The 18,846-nt window shown below is 42.1% G+C and overlaps 4 protein-coding genes across 5 annotated transcripts; 2 read left to right on the top strand and 2 right to left on the bottom strand.

The window, feature by feature from the left end:
• Window positions 1-979: 979 nt before the first annotated feature.
• Window positions 980-6,520, top strand: RB195_020220 (uncharacterized protein; the record flags this gene model as incomplete). Of its 2 annotated transcripts, XM_064188440.1 has the most annotated exons (8): window positions 980-1,039; window positions 1,136-1,231; window positions 2,770-2,864; window positions 4,296-4,386; window positions 4,660-4,799; window positions 4,863-4,950; window positions 6,265-6,333; window positions 6,392-6,520. In XM_064188440.1, 8 exons carry the CDS (start codon window positions 980-982, stop codon window positions 6,518-6,520), a joined length of 768 nt encoding a protein of 255 aa, XP_064044321.1. The 2 variants fall into 2 exon arrangements, with proteins under 2 accessions (XP_064044321.1, XP_013294193.2); XM_013438739.2 differs by lacking the exons at window positions 2,770-2,864; window positions 4,296-4,386.
• Window positions 6,521-7,256: 736 nt separating this feature from the next.
• RB195_020219 (uncharacterized protein) lies at window positions 7,257-7,616 on the bottom strand (the record flags this gene model as incomplete). Its single annotated transcript, XM_064188439.1, has 1 exon — window positions 7,257-7,616. One exon carries the CDS (start codon window positions 7,614-7,616, stop codon window positions 7,257-7,259), a length of 360 nt encoding a protein of 119 aa, XP_064044320.1.
• A 1,454-nt stretch (window positions 7,617-9,070) lies between these two features.
• On the bottom strand, window positions 9,071-9,631 carry RB195_020218 (uncharacterized protein; the record flags this gene model as incomplete). The annotated part of the gene is made up of 1 exon (XM_064188438.1): window positions 9,071-9,631. The coding sequence occupies one exon, from the start codon at window positions 9,629-9,631 to the stop codon at window positions 9,071-9,073; it is 561 nt and encodes a 186-aa protein (XP_064044319.1).
• A 1,656-nt stretch (window positions 9,632-11,287) lies between these two features.
• Window positions 11,288-16,966, top strand: RB195_020217 (uncharacterized protein; the record flags this gene model as incomplete). The annotated part of the gene is made up of 9 exons (XM_064188437.1): window positions 11,288-11,364; window positions 11,418-11,544; window positions 14,617-14,734; window positions 14,792-14,965; window positions 15,024-15,111; window positions 15,161-15,246; window positions 16,436-16,556; window positions 16,621-16,744; window positions 16,802-16,966. 9 exons carry the CDS (start codon window positions 11,288-11,290, stop codon window positions 16,964-16,966), a joined length of 1,080 nt encoding a protein of 359 aa, XP_064044318.1.
• Window positions 16,967-18,846: the final 1,880 nt, after the last annotated feature.

Here is an 18,846-nt window from a genome sequence, read left to right as displayed (position 1 = left end):
TTTAAGTGAGACGATTCGGCAGCGCTGCTCTGGGACCTCCCGTTTCATCTTCAGTGCTCAGCTTACCAATCCTATACAGAACCAGAACTTCGATAGATCTTCTCAGCAACTCAGAAATGTTTTTCCGGTTCCTCGCACATCATTTGTGAATTAGCAGCCAAATGCAGCATTTTGCTGAACAAAGATTTCCTGGATATCTTTAGCAAACATCAACGGCAACAATGGTTCATATTCCCCAGTTGTACCCTTTGTCCTAAGTACCCTCCCCTTAGTCAAATACCACCATCTAAACTTAGATCTATTCCAGGTAGGCTAAAAACAAAATATTCTATTGTGGCTCTGTGGTCAAATGTTTTTTTTATCATAGGGGCCAAGAAATGAATGTATTTGCACGTGTTCGCTTCCTCTTTGTCCTCTTCAAGCCACGAGTGATATTGAATTGTGGGCTTCAAACTACGGGCGCATTTTATGTCGCTGCGTCCACAACATTGTCTGAAAGAGGTCTCGTTTCTGAGAAGTTTGAACAACTACGCCTGGTTTCAAAAATTGAGAATCAAACTTAAAACAAGCTCATCAAATCGTCATTGTGGGAAGTGGCCGATTGAAGCCTCGAACAGTTAGCGCCAAGCAAGAGAAGTGCGTGACTTATTGTGAACTCAATGCCGTTGTCCAGAAAAGATAAATAACAGCGGCTAAATCACCACTTGAAGTTAAAGTATAACGCTGTATAAGAATGGCCATGATGTGTTTTTTTTTTTGGCATGTAATGATATTCCGAAGAGAGCTAAGACTACAACAGCACAGCGTTTACTCACGTTTAGTGTTCACAGACTCCTTTTACCTCGTATCGTAGTGAATATTTCTGTCCCGAAATAAAACTGAAACCTAAAAATTATGTGATTAATTGACACTATCACTTATGCTATTATGCGACCACATTTATCATTCACAGTCGCTCTCATTCTACTTTGCAAGATCAATGGAACCAGTTGAACAAGAGGAGAATGACGATCCGGAAAAAAAGAAGCAGAATCCTCAGGTGAGCACCACGATTGTCGCCTTTCCCTAGTAGAATTTGTCGTTGTGTCGCTGATGAAAAAGTTATAGTGATTTCATGATGCTACGGGAATTACAGGATTTGGAACAGCAAGCTAAACCTCAGATCGCTTTCAATAAAGCGTCTGTTCGAGCAGCATTTGTTCGTAAAGTGTTCGTCATAGTAACAATAATGGTAAGCCAGTATCATCCGCAAATTCAAGAGCCTACTTTCAGAAAATGCAATACAATAGAGATCTTCTGCGAATATCGCAGAATCTGATAAAATGATACATAAAGATGTTAATATAATCGTTACCTCAGTTAGTCAGTATTAGTTTGGCCACTGTTATAAAACTTTTGTCCGCTGTGAATATGCCTTTCTTTTACAATTTAACCACTGTCTTGTCATCACTGTTTTCGAGGTCGAGATAGAAATTCGCCAAGAATACCATCTGTCCTGCTCCTAACCTTAGTGGACAATGAGAAAGTCTACGAATGGGATACTGCAAGTGTTAGACGATCACACTGCATTTGAAGGAGCATATTAGCGAACTGCTATCTCCTATGCACACCATGGAACAGCTTTTCTACCACCACCTCAAAGTATGCATTGGAAAGGAATATTATATTATCAGAGTTGTTCACGCCTGGACTGCAATATATGATGAAATCATTTCCTTCGGAAGAAAGCGGCAGGGCTGTTTATAGAAGATTCTTCTCATACTTCGTTTCGCACAACGACATCTATCCCTTTTCAAGGAATCCCTACAGAGCAAAGACAATGTCCCACGGTATTAAACGAAGTAGGAAAAAGAATCCAGATAAGAATGATGATGAATGAAATGATGGCACATCTCACAAAGACCATCTCTTGCGAGAACGAACAAATAATGCATAAAGGATTCCAATTAGTACTGCAGTTCTCATCCTACGGGTGCTTAAAACGTTCTATGAACATAGACTTCAAGAAAAAAATTGAATACGAGGATGAGAGCGAAGTGGGCAATCTCGTACCTATCAAGAAACTTTGGTTCCACTGACGGACTAAGCCCTTCGTGCTTACCTCTTTGACTCGAAACTTTCTCGCACGATTCTGGTACGCAGCACAAACGTGGTTCAACATTGCTACCGTGCCTCCAAGGTTGCCAATCATCCAGAGAGCTTAAGAGAGATGTTTTTTTAAAGCCTAAACAACGCAAGAAAATACCTCTCCGGTCTTTGCAGCTCCGACCTAGGAAAAATGTAACGTCACGGCAAACCAGCTGAATATATATCGAAGACCGACGTAGATGGGACGATCACAATGTGCGAAGAATATACGACAGGAGGGCTAATAGAACAAGAGAGGATTCGAAGAGAAGCTAAACGCCCATGAGGGAGACTGCCAACAAAATGGGCTTATAAGTACATGATCAGTGAAGATGGGCTACGTAGAAATCCGAATATATGAATAGATGAACTTGTTTTTTCTGAGTACAGACCCATTTAGTCATGTTTGCCCAGATGACTTCGACTTTGACTGCGACAGTGCAGAACGCAGGTAAAATGACAGAAAATGTGAGCAAGTTGTAAAAGATGCGTCGCGAGCGCATTGAGAAACATATGTTAGCGGATATATCCATAACATTTGAATTCATCGAGAAGACTTCACTGTGCATTGAGTCATTCCATGATGAAAATGTTTTTCACATACCAGTATTTGTCATAGTTGAGAATGAAAAAGTTTTTCAGATACTAGTTGTTACAGTTATGGTAACTCCAGTAGTTGTAGTGGAAAAAATTAGGCTTCAAATAACACAAAACAGCTGGATCTATTGGATTGCACTGTAAGTTTTGCGGCTTATTGTCAACGACTTTCAAACTTCGCAATTATTGAGTCTATGCGGTAAAACTTAGCAAGTAGCAACGATGATGGTAATTGAATTAAACCTTGATTACTCGGCTATTAAAAAAAATGAAGCTTTCGAAAAAAGGCACTCCTATCTAGAAGATCAAAGAGGGTTTCTGTTCAACCTGATCTGCTATGAAGAATGGGATAACCATATCATCTCCAGTTTTTAATCTTTCTAAACACAGTGCCACTACTGTTTTCATTTAATTAGAGACTAATTTAAATCTAGGACCCATTAGCAATTCGTTTCTACGGAAAAATATTGAGGCTACTAAAAAAAAATGCGAAAAAACGTCCCTTTCAAACGCTCGGGAAAAGTATAAGGTTGGTGAATAGTTTTATTTTTCCTGAATTTTATCTTACAATTAGTTGCGCATTATTTCCCAAAGAGTATGCAATGTCCGAAAGGACTCTTCTTGCTGTACACGACTATTGCAATTGTTTTTTTTCCTGAATAATTTAATTACTCACGATTTTTGATTCTCAAAAGTGTAGTATCCAGGAGGCAAAAATCAGCATCTTCGGCGTGTTTCTCGGGTCCCACTTCTTCAGTGTCGATGCTATCCAGAAATTGCTGTGACCGGATGTTGCTCGATGTGAGGCGCGGTGACGCACAGCAACTTGAAACCGATTTCCCTTGTTTGCTGCTGTACGGTTGTGAGACAACCAAGTTCTCAATTTTTTTGGAAAATCCCATCGGATGATGATGATTAAAAATGGCTGCTTAAGCACAGTTGATTTTTTTGTTCGGCCAACTCACGACTTCTTTGGCTCTTCCTTCCGCACGTTTGTCTTCCGAAGTGCTCTGAGCCGCTCCACGTCGAATTTTGAAAGAAGCTGTTTCTGAAAACCATTTATGTGTAGTGAACTCGGCTATGACACCCCCAATGTACGTGTTGTAAGTGTTCCGTGCTCTTTCGATATCTTTTTGCCCTTGATGAAAAGCGAAGAATAGCGTGTGTCGAAAACGCTGATTTTTACCTCCTGCATATTCCATTTTTGAGCATCAAAAGTCGTGAATATTTAGATTATTCGAGAAAACAATCACAACAGTTATGTACAGGGAAAAGAGGTATTTCGGACAATACATACACTTTGACAACAAATGCACAAGTAATTACGAAATAAAATCCAAATTAAAAAGCTACAAAAATATTGACCAACCTAATAATTGTCCCATTCATGTGCGTCTAAAAAAGGGTACGATAGTTTCTAGGCTTTCCAATAAATCCTGACTACTGGCAATAAAAATAATAGGCAATAAAAAGCTATCTAACACATTTGTCCCCAGCTCAGCTGTTTATTAGGAGAATGAGTTCAATTACTTATACCAGTTATAATTTTGGGAAATGACAACTTTTTTCAGAGTGGTTTTCTTTGCTACTTATATTACCTTAGTGTGTTGTCGCTGTGTGGCCCGATGTTTTCCATGCAACATATTAATGTTAGTAGTTTTTGTGAGTTGTTTTATGGAACTAAGATTTTCAAATGCACACTTAGGCTGGATTCTTTTTAAATCTTAAATCAAAGAAATAGAAACAAGTTCAAATATGAATTTTCTGCTCTCATCTAAGTTGCTGTGGAAGTACGTTCCATGGAGACGAGAATATCCTTTTTGATTTCCATCCTCTAATCTCCCCTGGGTCCAGTTAAAGCGTTAATCCTCATTTCAGGGTTCTATATGGGAGTCCAAATAAATAAGATCAAAACAAGGGGGTTTTTTTTTGCAGACGTTGGCATCCGGTCTTATGCTAGCAGTACTCTGTTCGAGAGTACCGCCACATACAGTACTCTTAGCTCTGGCAACAACAACACTATCGTGTGCGGCAATCATCGCATTTGCTTCTCAGACTAAATGTGATATTACAAGGTTTAAGATAGTCTTTTCTTTGCCATCAGCACCAATTTTCTGCGAATAAAGAAACAGTTTCAGTAAAATCTTTATCGTCTATGCTGCAACAGTTGCTGTTTTCATTTTCGGCCTGATTCTGGCTATTATGAGTTTTTTCATATACATTAAGGTATGTTCAAGTAACCAAATATTCAGCAATTCATTGTAGCGCTGCAAACGCGTTCATAAACCCTAACGATTTCGAACTGCAGTCAAACGTGACCCCAAACGGATTGACACGCCAAAGACTTTATCCATTATCCTCATATCTATCAAATTCGTGATCCGATACCCGAAAACAGAGGTGGGTCCAGCGACTTAGAAATGAAAATGCCACGGTCAATTGTCTCACTCTAGTTTCCACTTCATAGGTGTAATACACCCGGCTGGTGCTCGAACCGCAGCCGTTCCGTAGTTGTTCTCATCTATTCATGTCGTTAATAACGCGTACGAATTTTTCCTAGAACTCCATCGGGGCTAAAGGATAAAGTCACTGCCGTGTCAGTCAACTTGATATGCGCCAACGCGTTTTGCTGCAATTCGTGCTGATAATCAAGTCAGTGTTTTTATCCTCCCAGACCAGTCTGGTACCAAATCACCGACACATGAGGGATGACGAGCTACTAGGGCGGATAAAAATCATCGGGATGCGATGATTTGTATCCACCCTAGTCTTGGTGCGATCGGGCAGTCATTAACGAACCACTTATCGGCTGCGCTACATTCACCCCACGCATGCAGACAGCTTCTTAAAAGAAGCGTATCAGGAAATTGACGTAGTTAGGAAACTTGTGTATAAATATAAACTTCGGGGTGTTGATTTGTTAGGATTAGGATTGTTAAGTATAACTTGCGCTCACTCAATTCCCCTTAATACTTCTTAAACCGGCATGGAAAACGTTTGCTGCAAGAACGGTGCGATAGAACGCGCAACCGTTGTGTATGCTCCGATTCTCTTAGTAGCCAGTTCATTGGTTTTTATTCAATAGGTTGATTTTTCACCTCTCGTGAAGGCGGGTATGGTGGGTTTTCGTGTACCTTGTGGGTATAATTTCCCACACCTCTTGCCAGGCTTAGATTAAGCGGATCCACGCTCATGCCTGTGGTTTCAATCCTGAGCTCTACATTTGCCCACAGACACCCAAACATAGTCAGTATCGTCCCTTGCCTTTAAATAGTAGTAGCAGCTCAAGGTTAGCAAGTGTTCAAAATGGTTCATCTGTATTTTACTAAAAGTTATCGCTAAAAAGTCGACGAAGAGGCCACCTATCGAAAAAGAAACAGATACGCAGATGATCAGAAAGGCATCCAATTTAGAAAAAATAGGAAGCTCCAGTGTTAAGAAAACCCGTTTCTCCAGTGAGGGATACTACACAAATGTAGCGCAATTGCAACATTATTCGTCAAAATTAGAAAGAAGAATCAGTAAATGTTCTTTTCTTAGGCCCTTCATGTTATATTTTCGGCTGTGGTTTGCGTGTTGTTCATGATTTGGTTAGCAATTGATACGCAAGTAAGGATTTCCGGAAATTCCATAATTGAATGGGAAATAAGATTTTACATGACTTCAGATGATTGTTGGTGGAAAGAAATATGAGATATCTCCTGAAGACTACATCTATGCAGCGTTGACGTTGTTTATTGACATATATCAGATCTTTATCAGTTTGATGTCGCTTTTCAATGCTGCAAACAATTGAAATGCAGTAATTTCACCTAGGAAGAACTATAACAACAACTTGCATTTAAAAAAAAACGACTCCGGGTTGTGCATAAAATGAATTCGGTTTTTTCATGAGTTCACACTTCAAGTGGATTCTATACATCATACTAGATTAATGACTGCAATAAATAGAGACAATGTTTTGAAACTCTAACGTGCATACACGAACAGATTATAATAGAAAATACACAATACAAAATACTTGTATTCATATGGATTTCACGTTTGTGGCTCAGTGGAAGCAAAAGGAGTTGCAGTCCATTGAACAATATTGACTTACTTTTTATCTTCTGTGCTTAAACCTATCTATGACGAGGATCACTGAATTAAACTTTTTACCACCTCCATTGCTTCTAAGAAATAGGACTTAAAGAGTAGAATTCAACGAGCTATCGGAGAGAGTGGTTCTCGAAAGTACCGTGAAGACTGTGATTTGGCCTTTTTGCCTGTCCTACAGCTATGAACACATTTCGTTGCGATGATAATTCCCTCGCTGACCTGTCTCATCCGCCTGCAACGACAAGAGCACGTGCATTACTCATATAGACAGCCCGCTTTCACTTGACGGGCCGGCCCCAGCATCTCTTCCACTTGTTTCGATCCTTCGCCATTGTCATCCAAGATGTTCTCAATGATCGTGAGTGACGTTGACGTGAGGTCCTTGAGCCGTATCCAACTGAGCTCTCGGGTGGTTCATCCGTGTAGCAAACACATCACACCATCTTGTCGGCAGTCTCCCACGAAGACGAAATATTGCTATTTAGTCGAGCCGTAGCTTCTCTGACGGGTGCGAATGCTGCCCACCCTGGTCTCGTTCTTCCTTTCAGTTCTTCTTTTGAATCGTTACCCATACTCATAAGACGTTCGAGGTATATGTATGACGAAGTTTCCACAATTTGGGAGCCTTCAAGTTGTCCTCCGTCCTCGCAATAGGCGGTCTTCAAGAACCGTGTCTTCTTTCCATTTATCCTCAATCCTGTTCTCTTCCCTGCTTCGTTCAATTCGTTGAGCATCGTCTCTGCTTTATCGGTACTGCTCGCCCGCGAAACGAAGGTTCGAGAGGAATCTTCCATCAACCTGTATGCCCTTTTCTTTTTGAAAGTGATTTCATTATAAATTGCGATGCAGCCGCGAACAGCTTCGGTGATATAGTATCGCCTTGTCGTACCTCCTTTCCAATGGGTATGGTTAGGCGGCTGTGGAAAAGCTGCGTCCTAGTGATGGATCGATCGTAGCAGTTGGCTAGTGTCCTCACATACTATGCGTACACACCTTTATCTACCAACGCCTACAGTATTGCATTCGTTTCTACACTGTCGAAGGTTTTCCCATAGCTGACGAAGGTTAGAACAAGGTGAAGGCAGTACTCCTGGCAAACTTCTACGATCCTCGATACGGTCTGGATCACATCAAAGCAGTTGAACCACTGACGGAATTCAACTTGATCTTGAGGCTGGGCTTAATCCAGCGTCCTAGATGTGCGCGTGGGGATTATCTCAGTGAATACGTTGTATAACACGCTCAGCAGGACGGTACATTCGAAGGTCCTCTCACTCAACTTTTCTATGGATTAGAACGGTTCGCGAGGTCTTACGCTGGTCTGGGATCCTCTCTTTCTGAAGATAGGAATTCATGGGCGCCGCTAGAATTACATGAAACGGATGGCCACCAGCCCGAATAAGGACTTCTGATATAAAAGCAGGTTTGGGGACTGTGCCATGTTTCATGCTCTTGATAGCGACTCGTACTTCTAAAAAGAGAATCCGTAGTGGAACTCCACTAGTGGGAATGATCGGGCTTGACACAAGAGTTGATGGACGGAAATGGTCCGAGTAGAACCTCTTCGTAATGATTTCCATCTCTCGATGAGAAGAGGTACGAGTCCCGTCTTCGCTCAGCAAGGCTGCTAGCGGAATATTATATTTGCGGAGATCCCTGCGACACTTCTTTAGACTCGTTCTTCTTTGTGCTGCCTCCAGAATCTTCTTCTGCCTATATTTCGAAAGATCTTATTGCAACGCTTTTCTGCAGCTAGTGTTTGCTACTTACCGCTCAATGTGCTAACTATTCAGCTTCAAGGCATTTCTTCTTTCCAGCAATTCCTTGGTGATCTCCGGAGATCGATCCGATTTTGTCGTGCGCGGCTTCAACACAGACTCGAAATTCTCTGAGCAGCAGCTCGTAGTCCACGTTTGATTCCTCCTCGATGTGCCAGTCACCTTGGGAAAAGGAGTCCTTGAGTATGCAATCGTCGTATACTACTATATTCTTTCTTCCTTCATTCCCAACAGCAGATAATCTTCTGCATTCTGTGGCTTAGTTCTATTTTCGCACGAAGGAGATCAGAACTACTACAAATGGATAGTACTACGGAGACATGATGTAGACACCACCTCCGGTTGGTCAGTATGTGGTCCATTTTCGCACGAATCGCACCATTGGGCGATTCCCATGTTCATCCATGCTTCTTCATGAAAAGAGAATTCCCATGAAAACAGGATGACAGGCCGGCGAGACAATTGCGGTTTTAATTCCGGTCCTCCAGTCCAAATCTTCCGATCCTGTACTCCTCTCCTGTAGCGTTCCCTAATTTTGCATTGAAGTTCACGACAACGAAATTGGAGAAGAATTTCTCGTTGCAGATCATTTCCATTTCCTCCTTATAAAACGAGTCCAATTCGGATTCATTAGCTGCTGACGATGGTGAGTAGCAGTTGATGATGCCAAAAGGTTTTTGGCGCAGAGGACGGAGGGGAAGAATGGCCAAAATAGGTGACAGGATCTCGACAAGAACAAAACCAACACCGCCTACATTTCGCGACGGAACTTTCTCTCTACGAATGACGAGTGTACCTTGTCGTACGTCGCTCCTTCTGCACTTAGTCTCCTGCAGGGCAATCACGTGAAATTTGAGACGCATTGCAGCTCCGAGAAGGGCGAGCAGGTCAACGTCTATGGAAACTGTTCTCGCGTTGCAAGTACACAGTCTCAGATAATCTCTATGGCGAGTCTTACACGCGTCGCCTTGCTCCAGAATCAAAGACGTCCTGAGCGACCAGAGATTTGTTCGCTTCTCACTGGTAGCCATATCATCCGAAGCCTGAGACGGCAAGGCTTAGTGTATGCAAGGTACTGAGGCAGTGCATATGCTGGAGTGGCGAGAAGACTTTCCTCCAAAACTAAGTGGCCCTAAGCTTTATTGTGAACTCCAAAGACCTCGATTGCCACCCTTTGATACGGAGGTTTGTTTATCTAGAGAAGGAATGGAACTAAAGGCAGGTCTATTCCAAGTCTAAATGATGAAAAGGTGACAAAATGTTTTAATATGCAGAGCAACTATGTGCATGCAGAACTTCTTTTTCGTCGACCTTATCGACATTCCGGTTTAAAATTATCTTCTCTTGTCGCATAGCGCTCTATGGTAACCACTGTCCTCAGCAATCAGATCATCCGCAATTGTACCTCTTAGTCTCTCGCAGTACCAACAATTTCCTGGTCTGAAATTGCATCTTCCTGCTGGACACGTACTCAAGCGATGCTTGTATAGGCAGTTGAAGATTGCCACGTAGTATCTTTTGTGTGCAATCGTTCACCATCTTATCTTCGTCTCATCGACACTTTCTGACAATTCCCCAATAGTCAGGTGGGCAAAGTTTCGTGGAACCTGGTTCACTTCAATTTCTTCACAAATTAGTCTGATTTTCTCTGATACATAGTAGGTGCCCCCTTGAACTTCGTCTTTCTCATCTAAAATTACTTCATATCTCCTTCATAAGCTTCTTCCATATCTTCATCTAAACCAGCATTTACTTCATCAATCATGTTATCGACGTAGTCTTAGTTGTGAAAGCGTGAATAATGCAATATTTCTAGTGAGGGTAATGCTCTACTTTTGTACTAGCGCTGCTTCGCCTATTTTCATATATGCTGTTGCTCTTGATGGACATGTATAGCACAGTCGTTAAGAAGTCCACTTTGGCCGCAGGGTGGATGGTTCGAGTCTGCCCTTGTGCTCACCAACTCTTTTGTCCCTTCAGGCTGACTTGATCATCGTCTGGTCCACAAGTTATTGCATAGGCCAATACGCGTTCCATAAGCCTTAAAGATTACGAATTGCAGTAAAACGTTTTATATATCCCAAAAGGACAGCCCCGACCAAATCCTCCATCCTTTGGGGGCTTTGCTGGTTGACGGCGTCGCAAGGTAAGTCATTACTACCTTCTAATGCTCATGTATGATATTCCACCTTTATTTGAATGCTAATGGGCTGAGATATTTTTTAACGCAACCCAGCAGTTTTTGGTCGTTAACGATATCCTCTGTGAAGAGTATATTGTGTCGTTCTTAATTATTTGTTCGTGTAGCACATTAAAACATTTTGTTGTTGTCGTATAAGTCCTCCTTTATTTTTTTTTGATGCCGGTCTCCTTTTTATTCCACAATAAATGTATTTTAATCAACAGCACAAAAAAACAAAATAATCAACTACCTTCATCCAACAGTGTTATCCTTATCCTACATCCAATCTTGTTAGTATTCTTGACCTGGAATTAGAAGTTTAGACGACAGCATAGAAAAAGTTATGGGAAGACAACCTAAGACAAGAAATGCAGCATGAACTAACAGGTTTTCAGGTCTTTAATTGCATGCAACTAACAAAATCAATGAAGCAAGTATTAACTTGACCACATGTGCATCTTCAGAAATCTGAAATGCTATCACTTCCGCTATACTAGAAAACGTTATGTTTCATTTCACGTCTTGCGTAGTGTTATACGGCGGTTCGTCAGTGAACGATTCAGTATCAAAGATGGCAGAAAAGTAAGTGGGCTGAAACTTTATGATTGTGAGAGATTTCATCAACTTCTGTTTAGAATGTTAAAGACAGTCGGTGCAGTTTTACATGAAATTGCACCGCCTGCGGAAAAGAGTCCTCAGAAGATTACAGTAGTCGGAACTGGACAAGTTGGAATGGCGTGTGCATATAGTATTCTTCAACAGGTTGTTTTACGATGATCGTCAAAGAAATATGATTCAGCTGTGATGTTTGAAAACCTTCCTAGCGATTCTGAGCATCACTCTCACTTCTACTGTACACCTTTACCAAACGCAAACAACCTTGTACCTGCCATAAGATGCTAGATTTAGGGGACGGAACCCTTGTTTCTGCTGTGCCAGGACTAACTCATGACATTCTTGTATCCCGTATGTTGGTCCGACCGAAAACCTGCAGTGAAGTGCAAAGGAAGCAATTGCTGGATTCATCTACCCTATCAACATGGAGAAGGATTAGGGTGGCATCTACACTTATAACGGACCTACGCTTCCATCGGAAGCTGTCATTGAAGATCCGTTGATACAAGCCAGAAAGATTATGTGCAAAATCACCGGACTGAAAAAGAAAAGGCGACACCACTCCCTCAACGCCGTACATGAAACTAGAGAAGAACTGTTCATAAAAACAAAAAACAAAACTTGTTAACACAAGCATGCAAAGAAGTCGACTCTTTTGACCAATTTCGGACCCGAATCGGACGTTTACAGATAAGAAGATGTGGTTTAACGCTAGCTTTGCCTATTATCGTCGCTTGCGCTTTATCATCAAATTACGAAGAAGTCGAAGTTTGCTATACAAACCTGGAGAAGTTTGCACAGAAGACCATACCTTCTACAAGGTCATTGTTGGTGATTTCAAACACAAAAATGGCCTAAATAAGAAGGATGCCTGATAAACTTAACAACAGGACGGATTGTGGTTCCTCACGAACTTGGGAAGAAGCTTTCTGAATTCATCGTGATCAGTCATGGAATCTCGCAGTTCCAGAAGCTCTTCTATCTAAGCTGGACACTAAAACTTTGATTGGGATCGGACAATCTCCTTCGAGGGAGATTTTCCTCTATACGAAAAGCACGAAAAGAAGAGAAAGCAGTGAGGTTCAGAGAGCGGAACCCAGAACTATCATTACCTGAGATCTCCACGCTACGCAGCCGGATTTTGGGAAAATTCCGCGATAGACAACATCGAAGAAGAATACGTCCGGCGGAATGAACCTTTTCATTAATGCACGAGGAAAGTTGAAGGATTTATAGCCAATGGGAGACGCCTCTCCAGCTCTCCAGACTTTGCAGAGAGCCGTCAGAACATCGCCAATCGCAATGCGAGGAATACTGCTATTTACAACCCAAATGGAACAACCACTGCATCGAAAAGGAGAGTGGAGAAAATTGAATACGACTTCTATTCTGATCTCTTCAACAACAATGTCCACTTGCCTACTCACCATCTGAGAGAAGACGGGCATGTCATTCCAGAGGTTCTCCCGTCCGAAATGCAAAATGCTATTATATCAGTAAGAAATCGTACGGCACCCGGTCCCGACAGAATAAGACATCTGAAGAGCCTTCCGCCAGTACTCATCAAGACCCTGGCGAGGCTCTTTACATGTTATCTATCGGAATGCAAGGTTCCTAAACAGTGGAAGACCGTGTTGTTATATAAAAAGGGAGATCCACATGACATCGGCAACTATCGTCCAATCTGCTTACTGTCCGTCATCTACAAGCTCTTTACAAGAGTGATCCTTAATAGGAATGAAAAAGTCTTGGATGAAGGACGGCCATGCGAGCAATAAGGGTTTCGAAAAAGATTCAGCACGATTGACCACATTCACACTGTTTCGAAACTCATCGAGGTATCACGAGAGTACAAGATGCCGCTCTGTCTCACCTTCATCGACTTGAAAAAGGCCTTCGACTCAGTTGAGACGGAAGCGGTCGTGGAAGCCTTGGACAACCAAGGTGTCCCTACTCAGTACTTAAAGATACTTCAAGAGTTGCACAGCAACTTTACGGCTAGAATTTCGTCATTCTACAAGAATATCAATATTGACGTGAAGAAGGGGGTCCGACAGAGTGATACATTCTCATCCAAAATATTAACAGTCACCCTCGAGAATGCTTCATTCACACCAAATGGAACGGACATATCCGAATGCACCAGCTACTTTTATCTGGATAGGGAATCGAACATGATGAACGACCTGACCCCCGAGCTGGAGAGGAGGAGACGAGCGGCTTGAGGAGCGTAAAAGAACATCGAGGATGTAGTGAAGAAGTTCAGGAACACCCGGCTCCGTGCTCACCTCTTCAACACCACCGTACTTCCTGCTTTGACCTATGCTTCGGAAACCTGAGCATTTCGCAAGCAGGAAGAAAACGCGGTGAGCGTCATTGAACGCGCAATTGAGAGAGTGATGCTAGGAGTATCCCGTTTCACGCTAGGGACGGGATTCGAAGTTCTCTCCTACGTCAGCGATTGAAGATTAGAGATGCCGCTGCGTTTGTCAAGGAAAGTAAAAATATGGTGGGCCGGACACGTGATGCACTTTAACGACAACCGTTGGACCAGAGCAGTGAGCGACTGGGGTTCCCTGCGATACTAAGTAAACAAATCTCGCCTATTTTAAAGAGTCGGCTCAAAAATTCGCAGTTTCCGCGCTGCATCTAATTTACGTGTTCCTGTGTTAGACAGCACTTCCATGCACTTTCTTAACTTGTATACTACCATGATACCCATCTGCAAAAGCTCTTTGTAAGCAGTAACACATTCATGAAAAAATCATCTAAAACTACGAAACCATTCAATACGTTCTTGGCTGTACTCGCAACATTGCAGTAGGAAAGTCATTTGGAAAGCAAAGCCTGTGAATTCAGCAAATTCTCCATAATTTGAAAATGAACCACTTTGAAACCAACGAGCTTGCAGAACCTTGCAGTGTCGGGCCAAAACGATGTGAATTTCGGTCCAGATGTTTAAAGGCCATGATGGAGCAGTCAGAACCGAGAGGGGGCCTTTGCTAGCACTGCTCGTCGCGGCACTTCGCTAGAAGCTAGCGGTAGCCCCACCCCAATTCCGCTCTATCACCTCTACCGGGAGCAGCCACTTACCCAACTGCAAAATAACCTGGGTTTAGGTTGTTTTTGACCCAAGTAGTACATCGGCAGCAAAAAAGGTAACAACAGTGGGTGATAGAGTACCATCCAACTGACACTATCTTATAGAGTGATTTTAAGCGCACTTGTAGTGAACTGGTCCTGGTAGATGTTGTCGCAAATAAAGTAAAGGGAGAGGTAATGGATCTTCAGCACGGCCTCGCATTCACCGGACGTTGTGTTGTAAAGGGTGATACAAGTAAGTCTTTTCTCTAGCATAGAAAGCATTAAAAAAATGGTTTCCTGCAATGTCCAGCCTATGAATGTACTGCCGGCTCAAAACTTTGCATTGTGACTGCCGGACTTAGACAGAAGGAAGGAGAGTCGCGATTGTCTCTTGTCCAGCGGAACACAGATATTTTTAAGAAAATCATCCCAGAACTAGTCAAATACTCTCCTGAAACCATTATCATGGTCGTTTCTAATCCAGGTTCCATCTATGTTTATTTATTTTCAAATTATATTAAACATCAAAAACAATTCCACAGTGGATGTCCTCACTTATGTGACCTGGAAGCTTTCTGGACTGCCTAGAGAACGTGTCTTCGGCTCTGGAACAAATTTAGATTCCGCCAGGTGAGCATCGGAAAAGGTTCATACCTATGCAACTTATTTCTTAGTTCAGATTCCGTTTTCTTCTTTCACAACGTCTTAATATTGCTCCTTCTTCTTGTCATGGATGGATTATTGGAGAACATGGTGATTCCAGTGGTACGTTTGTTATTGCAGAAGGACATGATCAAAAGGGAAACGTTTTAAAAGTTTCTAAAATAATCTCATCCACTGAAGCAACCGAATGTGGTGTGACTTCTTTGCCCAGAGCCACAACAGTAGCGACAGATAAGCTTATACCACACAAAAAAGAAGTGAGGGTCAAGTAATAGTGGTGGAAACTGGAAGGAGAGTGAATAGGAATGAACGAAAGTGTCTGCAGACATTGAAGAAGGCTGCTTCAAATGTCTTTGAAACAAAGAAGCAATTCACAATATTTTGTTCAAGGTCCGCTTATGAACATATTTTTAAGTGGTCAAAGTACTGGTTGGTTGAAATTATTTATGTGACAGGTGGAAAATGGAGAGGGAAATGTGGCAAAGCATGCGGGAGCACACTGTGGAAGAGTCCACCACTTTTGAGGTGTGTAGAAAATGATACTCGGGTGTAGACAATTAACCAGGCCCTCATCTACAGAAAATTGCCGACTCGACGAATTCCTCTCACCTTGACGGACTTGTTGCGGTACTCCCGGGTATACATCTGTCAGTCACTTCTCTCGGATCGTGAAAAGTTACTGAGAAACCTGATGAAGACTCTCCCACGCAAGTCAACTAGGGCATACACTTTAAGAAAGCTTTCTTAAGCTGCTTCTGAAACTTGAGAGGAATGCTGCACTACGAACCAGCCGAGACCAACTTTGGTGCATCTCCTCTATGATAACGCGATGCCCCACATAGGTAAGGAGACCCTTCAAAAAATCAAAGAGCTAGACTAAGGCACACTACCCCCATTCCAGATATTCCTGACATATCTCGATCTTATTGTCATCTACTTCCCATAAGGTTTTCTTGGGTAGGCAAATCTAAGGAAGCCGACACCATCTTCGATAACAATAGTCGGGCGATCACCGAACTCTCCAGTTCTGGGAGAAGGCGATCGCTGACCTGTCCATTAGGTGAAGTACCGTAGTAACTAACGATGGCAGTTATATTGCTGATTGACTTTCATTGTATTCTGCAAAAAAACTAGAGAAGACAAAAATTAGAAAACTGACTTGACTTTGTTATCAACTTGATACTTTACAAATCTTTGTCAGAGCTATCTCATCTATGTAAGAACACAAAAGCTACCTAAGAGCTGACCTGGAATTGTCATCAATTCGCTGACGAATGTCTTGTGAATTAAGTGCCGGTATGGTCTGGAGTGAACGTCGCCGGTGTAACACTGGCAGAAGTCAGTAAAACGTTGAGCTCTAAACTCAGTTTAGAATCATGGGAAATGGATCTTCACAGACAAGTCGTGGAGAGGTCAGTATATACAAATCGGTTCTTTCCTTCCTCTCGACAATTTCACGAAAATGTGCTCTTCTAGTGCATATGAGATTATAAAGATGAAGGGATACACCTGCTGGGGTATTGGTTTGTCAGTAGCAAAAATTGCCAGAGGAATCATACACAATTCTCGCAATGTTTGTGCACTCACTACGAATGTGAAGGTAAAAGAAAAAGTTATTTCATAATTTGAAACATTTCGCAAAAATTTTGCAATTTAGGGCATGCACGGAATCACCGATGACGTGTATCTATCATTGCCGTGTGTCGTAGGCATGAACGGAATCACACACATTATCAAGCAGAACTTGAGCAAAGAAGAGGTAGAAAAACTCCACAAGAGTTGGAAGACGCTTTTTGAAGTGCAGAGCCAGATCAAACTATGATTGGAAAGTTATTGTTGAATAAAATACTGTTCTGTTGCTATCCGTGTAGAATTTTGCTTTTTTGTTGTGTTCATTTTTGATACGAACAACAGGCCGAATTGATATTGAATTGACATATCTTATGACCAAGAATAATGCGGCAGATTATGCAAATTCTATCGACCAAAAGAGGCGAGCAGGTTTATTCCACTTCTTATGAAAATATTCGCTACAGATTGTGAAGCTAATCATACCAAGATTTCTGCGCTGAGTCAAATTTCTATTTCTTTTATCTATCCCAAGCGGTGCTAAACGCCTTCAGGGGAGGCTGCCAACGAGATGTGTTCTCTATACGGATGGACCAGCTGAGAAGTCAGCTGGATAGGGCAAAAGGACCTCGTTAAAGTCGGTCATGAATGTTGAGAGCATCTTGGATAACAATGGCGAGGGAACGAAACGAATGGAAAAGGGGCTAAGGCCGTACATTCAGTGAAGACGGGCCATCTGAAAATGTATGTAAGTAAGTAGTCTTCTATATTGGTAAATTCGCCTCGTTGTTGTCGTGGCCGAGGTGGTTTATCTTCACTGTTCATTTGAACATTTTCATTCCCACACCCTGTCAGAGTTTTCCTTATTGTTCTCCTTATGATCAGGTTCATCTTCAAAAACAAAATTCCATCCCTTCACATCTGAACGGATGCACCAAGATGCGTAATGTCGCTATTGGGACTGAAAGCATGGGCGCTCTTTGCGCTGTAACGTAGTATGCGGTATTGTTTTCTACATTTCTATTCTATTTTGGAAATATTTTTGTCATCATCAGTTATTTTTTTAATATTCTAAAAAGTAACACCCACGCCTATCGAGCATGCAAAACTTTGAGGTTCATCTCTGACTTACATAATTGGCGGGCTGGTGTCATCGTCTGACGCGATTACCCGCATCTTTGCCGAGGTGCGCCTTCCTTGAACACAGCTCTGCCCAACCTTCTCGATCTTCTGCGAGAGCTTGCACAGAATCAATCCATTCGTCGCTACTCCATATTCTGCAAAACCTTACGTCTATCCACGCCTATCCCTATCCGCGCCGAGTGTCCTCAGGTCCTCTTTCACCACGTCAGTCCAGTACTTCCGTCTTCGGTCAGGTGGTCTCTTCCAGCTCAAACCCGGCAAACTCCTCAGAACTCGTTGGACAAGGCGATCTGCCGGTCTGTTTATCCCTAAAGAAGACTATCATAATTCTTTAACACGTTGACGACAATGTCGCTCAATGCTGCGCGACAGTATATTATTCTAGTCAAAATGTGCGCGATTGTTTTGCTTTCTGTTCAGATAATCAGTTTAGACTTAGAAGTATCTTATGTTGGCATCGACCGACTATCCATTGAATTTCAAGTTTTATTTATATTTATATTTATTTTATTTTTCACCAACAATTACAAAAAATTACCAAGAACATTCATTACAACAATCAACAATTGTGAGTTGTTGGAAAACAATCCAAAAAAAAGCAGAATTTGTTGCACTCACTGCATTTTGCCCTAGTCCTGCTAGCCATGTTCAGGGCAGTCGATTTGCCTGAAGTTGCAGTGATCGAACTGTAGCAGCCAGAGCAAAATCGTCCGTCCTTAACCTTTGCATTTGGATCAGACCCCAGCTTCCGCTTGCGAGATCTTGAACTGCTAATCGAAAGATGAAAGATTCTGGTGAAGTAATTGATTCTGATTTTCTTGACTTTTTCTCAATACAAAAATCAGGCGTTGACCAGGGCAGTCTCGGTTACGAGATGAAGAAAAACAGCCGGATATGCCGTTTGGCTGTCCTCACAAACGGAGTATAGGCAGCCATCTGGTCGTTGAGGTCAACGAATCCCTCCATCATGTTATATCGAGGAAAAATCAA

Source organism: Necator americanus, chromosome II (assembly GCF_031761385.1).
Source record: "Necator americanus strain Aroian chromosome II, whole genome shotgun sequence".
In the NCBI taxonomy this organism is placed as follows: domain Eukaryota; kingdom Metazoa; phylum Nematoda; class Chromadorea; order Rhabditida; family Ancylostomatidae; genus Necator; species Necator americanus.
The sequence above is the reverse complement of the archived record's forward strand: the minus strand, read 5'-3'. Positions and strand labels throughout refer to the sequence as shown.